Genomic DNA, 8732 nt, shown 5'->3' on the forward strand with positions numbered 1-8732 from the left:
ATATTCCTTTAGTCTGTAAAGGTGCACCGATCAAAAGTATCAAAAGTGTTTTTAATAAAAAAATTAATCAGTTATGAACATTGTTTTAACAGGATAAAGTGGTGTTGTGTTGGTATGTTGGGTGCTGTTATCTTCGGGTGCAGTAACACAAGTGTCGTAACATAATTAATATGTCAATCAAAGCCTAACTTTTATACAAGTAATATTCACACTGGTTTAAATAAACAATTTGATCGTATTTCCCATCTTTGCTGAGCAACAGTTTTGTGTAATTTGTAATTTTGTGGAATTAAAGGCCTGTCCCAAATAAAGGCCTGCTGAGTTTAGTGATTTAAGCAAGTAGTAACCCAGGCTACTAATTGAAGTTTTACACTATGTGAAATGTTGTCATAATTAGCGTATTCTTGGGTTATGGCCAAAAACATGTTTTCTGAGGCAACAGTGACCTTTGACCACCAAAATCTAATCAGGTCATCGCTGAGTCAAAGTGGATGTTTGTCCCAAATTTGAAAAAACTCCCTCAAGGTGTTCTTGAGATATAACGAGACAGACAAGATTACAATGACCTTGGCCTTTGACCACTGAAATTTAATTGGACGTTTGTGCCAAATTTGAAAAAAATCCCTAAGTGTTTTTGGGATATCACGTTCACAAGAGTGGGACCAACGGACAACCAAAACACTGATGCCTCCGACCCCAGTTACTGCTGGAGCAGAGGTATAAAAAGGAAAAGCTCATAAACATTTATGAGCCGTTATAAAAATAGGTGAACAGTTTAAATAAAATCAAAGGTGAATAGATGTTTTGGTTACTAAAAGACATGCTTAAAGTGCAACCAAAAGACTGTGCATTCTTTTCCAATAAATCTTTATTTTTCAGTTTTAAATAGCCGAAAATAAAAAATAAACACAGGTGAATAAAACAATACGGTGATCATCCATACAGCTACATGTGCATATCAGTTATGGTTCCTGCTGAAGCTGTAAACCAACTCTGTAGACCACCTGCGAGAGGAAAAGAGTTGCTTGTCTTAACTGTTTTGTCATATGTAATTCATTATCCTGAGAAATTCAGTATGAAGTCCTAATTTGAGTAAATTAAACAATCAATATTGCTGATGCAGAAATACACACAGAGGAGACCCATGCACTCTAAAAATCATAGCAAAACCACTCTCTGCTGACACAAAGGATAGAAATGAAAACACGGCGGCCTTGTTCTCTTTCACTTCCAGGGCTGAAACACTTTGAGACTCCCGACTGATACTGCAACAACACCTTTTGACAGACACTTTTCCTACAGAAGCTTTTTTTTTTTTTTGTTGCTAATCAAACCTAATAATCTCATCACATAAATCATTCTCAAGCAAAAAGACTGCAGGCGTAATGTCTAACCAAAGAAAGACTAAAATAACAAAGCCTGCCAGAGAGCAAACAAAGACAAGGATACAACAAACGGTCAGAAAATGTTTTGGGCTTTCTTTTACACTGCTGTACGTCTTTGGCTCCGTCAGGCCTCTTAGCAAGCAAACCTGAGGAGAAATACAATTCTGATCAGTAATTAGTTCAGCCCTCCCCCAACCCCCGAAAAACGTCCCTACACGACTCTTAAATCTGAGCTACTTCAAATAACACAACCCCCCACACTCAAAATGACAGAGAAACACATCCAACAGTAACCAGAAGAAACACAGCAAGTTCATGTTACCAAAAATGTCCACGAGGATTTGACTCAGCTTGGCAGCCGGTCCTCCAGATACAAAGTTCTCTGGGTTCAACACAAGTCTGTCTTCTCACCGAGCTGAAAACGGATCATTGATGTTGGTGAACAGTCCGTCGGTAAAAAGGGACAGGAAGCTTCCGATGATGTTCTGGCATGCACAAGAACTTTGAAAACATCGTCCCGTGACATCCCGTCATACCGAAGCGAGACCGTGAAACTTGTAAATGTCTGATTCGATGGATTTGCAGGAGATTGTTCGGCACAAACAGGCTGCTTGAAGTCCTCAATCTTCTGTCAGTCAGCGAGACCAACTACTGGTGAGCAACACCCAGTTACAATTAGGGAAATAAAGATATGCAAGAGAGAGGCTGAGCAAAGTTTAGAAGTGTTTGCACCAGTGCAAATGTTGCTATTGTTAAAAGTGGTATTAACCCCACAATATTAGATACTGTACAGGGGACTGGACGACTCAACAGGATTAAGTTCTCAATGTAAGGTTTGAGGTGATAATGGAAATGATCATGTCTGCAAGACTGAAGAAACTGGTGACTTTTGTGCTGGTGCAAATATTTTACCAGGTCTGACCCTTCCGCAACGGTGCATCGACTCCGAAAAGAACTCAGAGGCTCAGGAAAAAACAGCTCTTTTCATTGGTTTAGAAGAGGGAAGCTTCAAATCTTTCATGGCTATAGACCAAGAAGTATGTCAGCTAGGTTGAGGGATGCTGTCAGGAAAAGCATGTCACGACTCCTCCGTGCCCGAGTCGTCCTCATCGTAGCAGCAGTCGCCGTCCTCGCCCTCCACGTCGTCGTCGTCATAGTAATAGTCATAGAAGAGGTCGGAGCCTTCGTCGGGGGCCGGGGCGCGTGTGCGGACGCAGTACTCGGCCAGTGTGGTGGGCACCTTCACGCCGTCGCGCTCAGCTTCCGCCTTGGTGGCCACTACCTGTTTCCTGGGGGAGATATCGAAGAATATATGATGACTGACTCATGACAAAGAGGCTCTTTAAATCTGGTCTACTCTTCGTAAGTGACAGTGATAATAATGAGCGACTGTTTACCTGATGATCTCGACATATTCGCGGTCCTTGCCCTTGCTGTCCCTCCACTTGCGGTACATGACGGAGGCGTCCACGTTGGCAGGAGAGAAGGTGTTGGGTTCATTCAGCAGTGAGATCACACTCAACAAAATGGTCCTGAGAGCGAACACAAAGGTGAGTGATTATTATCAGTGTTAAAGAGATTATTTTTTGGGCAGGTTTTTGCCTTTAACCTCTCAGATGATGTTAGACAAGCCTGGACTCTGGCCACTTTTAAGTCAAAGCTAAAAACTTTCCTTTGTTAAACTGCCTACTCCACCCTGTAAAGACTCCAAAATGAATTTTAAACTCAATTTTAAATCATCTTTTCATCTCTGCACCTCGTATGCACTGCTACTTTTAATAGTGACTTCTTCCTCTTTACTCTTTCCTGTATCCTTTATATTTTATTGCTCTGTAAAGCACTTTGAATTGCCCTGGTGCGTGAAATGTGCTATACAAATAAAGCTGCCTTGCCTTGCGTTTATTGACAGTACAGCTGAGGATGGATGGCAAAGGTGGGAGAAAGCGTGGGCGAATGACATGCAGCAGTGGGCTGCAGGTTGGAATCAAACCCATCCACCGCAAAGGACTCAGCCTATATGTGTGGTGCTTTCTACCAGGTGATACAGAGGTTTCTCCATACGGCTGTTTTTAACAGGCTATAAACACAATAATTATCTGTTTAACAAATGTGGAATACCTTAGGAATGCACCCATCCGATATCTGGATCGAATATCGGCACCGATATCATCAAAATAGATGGATCAGGTATCGGAAAATGCAACCTATACCTGAGGCGATCCTTTCCCTTTAAATCTATTGCGACACGAGCTATGTCATATGTCATGGAGCGAAGGAGAGAATCTGCTGTGTGGAGGTATTTCACACTATTTCAACTGCTGTTGCACAATTGTTTATTTTTGTTAAAAATAAATAGTTTTAAATAGTATTAATAGTATAAATAGTATTGCGTTAATCTGTTTCATCTTGTTTCATTTTATCTTAGGAAAGAACTGCGTAGTCATCAACGCCTGATGCCTCTAGTCTTTTCTGTTCTACATGTAAAGGCATATAGCTTTTAAGGTCAACCATGGTATCGGATCGGTATTGGGTATCGGCTGATATTCAAAGCCACAGCATCGGGATGGGTATCGAAACTGAAAAAGCTCGATCGGTGCATCTCTTGAATATATAATCTGCTTTTAGCACCTAGGCGTATGTTTCTGGGCTTCCTGGCAACATAAAAATATTCTGCTAACGTTTATGTACAAAGTCTAAAAATGACAGGCCAATGTTGACTCACACGGGAGTCGACCCCCCAAGTCCAGAGCTTGACCCATTCATCCACCACGTCCTACTCCCTCCATGGACTCTGTTGATCTCTATACTAAGTCACCTGACTATATGGCAGCACATTTGTGAGCTTTTTCTGATAAATACACATTAATCTCAGAGAATATGCTAAATTAGCTAGTACTAGCCCTAACCTTGACCTCTTTGCCCTGATCCTAACCATTTCTGACCTCCACACGTCAACGTGAAGAGTACAAGCCAATCACAGCATGCAGGGAGATCCATAACAACGCATTGTAGGGGTGGGTGTAAATAGCCGAATAGCTGCAGTGTGACTGTTCTCATCTGGACGCAAATAGACAATCCATATATAATCGACCCTCTCCCTCGTGTCTGATTAAGTTCTATCTGTCAACAAACAGGCAAACCTTTACATTAAATCCCCTATTAAGCATTGACAAGCAGGATACAAACATTTTATAAATGGTCTATAACAGATTATACCGTTTATGTATGTAGTTATAAGGACTTTTTTAGGACAGGAGGAGCAGGGGATAAGAGGGCGGATGACATGCAGCAAAGGGCCCAGGCTGGAACTGAACCTGCGCTGCTGTGGTAAAGACTGAACATTAATGGTTTGGCTTTACCAGGTGAGCCACTGGGTATTTAATTAAGTATTAATGTACGTACAGTATTCATCAACACTTGCATTTCAGTATATTGCCATACATTATCAGCCTCCACTTATTGGTGCCCACAGGAGGAGTTATGGTTGTTGACAAATACATTAACAAACATTTATATCTGCTTACAGCTACACTGTAATTGCAATTTTCTAATATACCACTATAAATGCTAAATAGATGATTCAAAGTGAAGTGTTGCCAACTGGTCAATTAACGTTATAATTATTTCACACCTGTTAATTGTACTTTTATTGCAACATTATTTATAGAGACTGGTCTCATTTTGCGTGTGACTGAGTCAGAGTTAGGTGGGTTCAGTTAAGGTGCAGCTTTTATTTTTAGCAGCGGTGGAGAATTTCCTGATGTGGTGGCCCTTAATAAATGATTGCTTCATAAATTATTTGGAAGAAATGGTGCTCCTCTGACACAAATGCGCCAAAAAGCACTTTTGTTTAAAGGAAGCCGTTGAAATATTTTCCTGTGTACACTGAGAGGTAATACCCACACATTGTGTAGGCTTACTAATATTGCACAACAAACCAGCATACAAAGGGAGATGCCGAGCAACAGCACCAGCCAACAACAGATCACATTACAAATGTGGTGCTGAATATCCAGATATGGATTCAATGTCTGACGAGACTCGACTGATGCCAAATGTTATGTGATGAGGGTTTGAGTCAGGTCAACCAGTGAAGTGGCAGAGAGAGTTCAAAGAAGGGGAACAACCCAGAAAGGAGAGATAAAGAGGGAGAGTGCTAACCGGACGTTCTGGGTGGGATTCCATCTCTCTGAAGGCAGCTCTCCACTCTGCGGGTCGTCCACTGGAGGGTGCAATATAGAAATACACACGTCTCCGTTCTGAAAAATAGAAGGAGGAGGAAACAACTCCTTTCAATACGAGATGGATCATATAACAACTGAAAGACGTTAAATTAAATATAGTGATAAGGTCATGAAGAGCGTCACATTTTATATAACAAAATAGAATCAGGGTGTTACTACGCCACCTCGTAGATGTTGGGGTGCCACATCTTGGTGAGGAACCGGAAGGCAGGTGGGGAGTATGGGTAATCTATAGGGAACTTGATCCGAGCCTGAAACACACAACAAGTCATACACTGTGTTATTACAATATATCATATAACATCATTTACTGACAGACTTGATTGTCATTGATTTCATGTGGTGCTGCCTGGGGCCGCACATTAGATCGTTTTTTTTTTATTGTCATCGCCATGTCAACATGTGCAATTAACACATTGTGAAAGGCTGCGATATTGTGCTTAGAGATTTTTTGAGTTAGTTAAAAGTAGTGTCATTCTAATACTGATACCAGTATCAGAAATGCCTCTATGCCGATGCCACTCAATTTAATAATAAACTTAAAGTAGTTTCATACCTGGATAAATTCATCTTTGCTGCTCAAAAACACCAGTCTACATAGTAAGTTGCACTGTGCAGCCACTGACAACTACTGTTTTAGAGCAGCAAATAACTGATTTCAGGCAAATCATGTAATGTTGGCTTTAAGAAAAATGTCAAAAATTTGCCAATTTCTATGGCATTCATTATTTGTATTTATTTGTTCATGTTTTACAAAGGGTTTAACCTAAACCATGCCATACAATGATAGCAATCATTTTACATCAATACAGGGTTAGTGGTATACAGATGTTTATTGAAGTATTTATTTATTTACACAATGGCACTGGATCAGTACTGAGTATCAGCCGATTTGCAAGTTCAGGGATCGGAACTGGGAAGGACGGGGGTCTCTAGTTGAAAGAAACTGCACTTTAAAGGTCCAGTGTTAAGGATTTAGTGGCACCTAGAGGTGACGATGTAGAACTGAAACTTCCCATGTGTGCCAAGCATGTTAAAAACACTACAGTGGGTAATATGAATACTCAAATAACCCCATCTGGAGCCAGTGTTTGGTTTGTCTATTTAGGGCTCCAGTAGAATAACATGGCGGACTCCATCGGAGCGGGCCACTCTGTATGTAAATATAAATGGCTCAATTTAAGGCAACAAAAACAACACTCTGATTTCCAGGTGCTTATAAACTAATAAAAACACAGTGATGAATATTATAAACCATTTCTGCCAATAGGTGCCCCTAAATCCTTCACACTGAACCTTAAAAAAGTAACTATCATTCTTTTTTTCTTTTCAAATTAGTGTCTTTTGTGTTCAGTTTCAGTGTTCAATGAAAGAATGTTGGAAATGGGGTTGCAATATGTACAATTACCGTCTCAAAAATATCGTGTTTTCACAGTATTACATAATTTACATTATCATCAGTCAAAATGACCCTTAAAGGAATTAAAACAGAGGGATTTTTTTTGATTAAACAAACATTTCATTACTGTAATTGAAACTTGAAACCATTTTGCTACCAGAAGTATGTGTAAAAAGTCTCCACTTAGAAAGTAACTAAAATTAAGGGGAGATTTAAAGTCCAGTTGTATTGTTTTTTTCCAATATCGTAAATAAGCAGCTGTCAACTTTTACATCGCGATATACCTTGAAATCCGTATGTAGCTGCAAACCACGTGGGAAGTAATGTCCTTTTATTAATTTAAGAAGTTTTAATTAATGTTAGCAGAACACTGGAAAGAGCAAAAGGGCAGAATACACTTTAATATATGTTTATGTATCGCAACTGTAATATCGTTATCGCGATATTTAACAATTATCGCATATTTTCTTCATATGTGCAGACCCACTGCTGCCATGCAAGTAATGAGGCAGATTATGTTTTTAAGGAAGTCAGAAACAGGCAGAATTTGTATATTATTATTTAAACACTGTAAGTGATGTTATTATGTATCTATGTTTTAATGATTTCATAAACTACCACATGTATCAAAGACAAATTTTCACTTAGATGGACAGTTAAGTTATATCTTACCTTAAAATACCCCCCTTCATAGTGAGTATTTGGCGGACCGAAAATGGCCACTTCCCAGTTGTATAGATCAGCCTCGTCCACCAGTGTTATTTTGAATCCCTCGACAGGCTCCTCCTGAAGACTCTTCATCTCCAACATGAGTGCTTTCTGTGAACTGGCTACATGAGAGTGGTCGTGTTGCGCCATATTGTACTATATAGCTTTCAAGATAATCTGGCGACGACAGCTGACGGCTTTGTTTACACGAACACGGCTGAGTTAGCCCAACTAGCCAAACAACCTCCTGTCAGTGGGAAAACAACTTGTCTGTTTTCGATGTTCGGAGACAATGAAACAGGCCAAACCAGCCAGGCTGCGCACAGTCAGACAAAGGTTGCGTTGTTTTGTTCCCAAATCACACGAATTATTTACAAATGTTAATACTCTGAAATTGCTGAACTGACCAGACCATTGTGGCCGACCAGCGGCTCCAGCTTTAGCTGATCTACCTGGCAGGGCAGCCACGGATATAAGCCGTAAATCTACTGGTAGCTGCTGGCTAATGTAAACTAGCTAACAAGCTGTGCCTGACGGAGCAGCTGAGGATGAGTTTACCGCGGCGCGAGTAGTTTCTAACTCCCTACGAGAGCCGTGTTAAAAAAGAAAACACAAATATCAATATGAAAAGCTAGCAAACAAAAACTCTAACGACGGTTGTCAGAAACGTAGTTGATATCGCCCTAACAGAAGACTGAGTGAAGAAGAATGTAACTGAAAGGAGTCTCCTCTTGCCTCAACACAGGCAATGGCGCTTTGTGTTGTCTGGGATTTGTAGTCTGCGTCTCACCTGTAAACATCACTTTTAACCTTCAAAGCAAGGACGAACCCACGCTGTGGCGTACACAAATACTTGTTTACATTTAGAAAGTAAACACCAAGGGGAATTGGTCGACCCGTGACTGTTATTGTTTGAACAATTGATTTAACAGTCAGTTCAGGAAACTACATTTGCCAGTTGCGTGACGTCACGAAAACACGAACGTTGTTTGTGTT

At 40.4% G+C, this 8732-nt stretch overlaps 1 protein-coding gene across 1 annotated transcript; it reads right to left on the reverse strand.

The window, feature by feature from the left end:
* Positions 1 to 850: 850 nt before the first annotated feature.
* Positions 851 to 8594, reverse strand: LOC126408889 (ubiquitin-conjugating enzyme E2 R1). Its single transcript, XM_050074665.1, has 5 exons — positions 7701 to 8594; positions 5794 to 5880; positions 5547 to 5644; positions 2783 to 2917; positions 851 to 2674 (listed from the first exon to the last, which is right to left on the reverse strand). The coding sequence occupies exons 1-5, from the start codon at positions 7884 to 7886 to the stop codon at positions 2464 to 2466; spliced, it is 717 nt and encodes a 238-aa protein (XP_049930622.1). The 5' UTR covers positions 7887 to 8594; the 3' UTR covers positions 851 to 2463.
* Positions 8595 to 8732: the final 138 nt, after the last annotated feature.

This window comes from Epinephelus moara, chromosome 21 (genome assembly GCF_006386435.1).
Source record: "Epinephelus moara isolate mb chromosome 21, YSFRI_EMoa_1.0, whole genome shotgun sequence".
NCBI classification, from domain to species: domain Eukaryota; kingdom Metazoa; phylum Chordata; class Actinopteri; order Perciformes; family Serranidae; genus Epinephelus; species Epinephelus moara.

Bases quoted from the DNA above. Each gene is read 5' to 3' on its own strand.
- LOC126408889 (XM_050074665.1), bottom strand. From the start codon at position 7,886: ATGGCGCAACACGACCACTCTCATGTAGCCAGTTCACAGAAAGCACTC. The intron at 5,645-5,793 runs GTGGCGTAGTAA...TCTATTTTTCAG, and splicing joins GGCACCCCAACATCTACGAG to AACGGAGACGTGTGTATTTC. The intron at 2,675-2,782 runs GTAAACAGTCGC...TATCTCCCCCAG, and splicing joins GAATATGTCGAGATCATCAG to GAAACAGGTAGTGGCCACCA.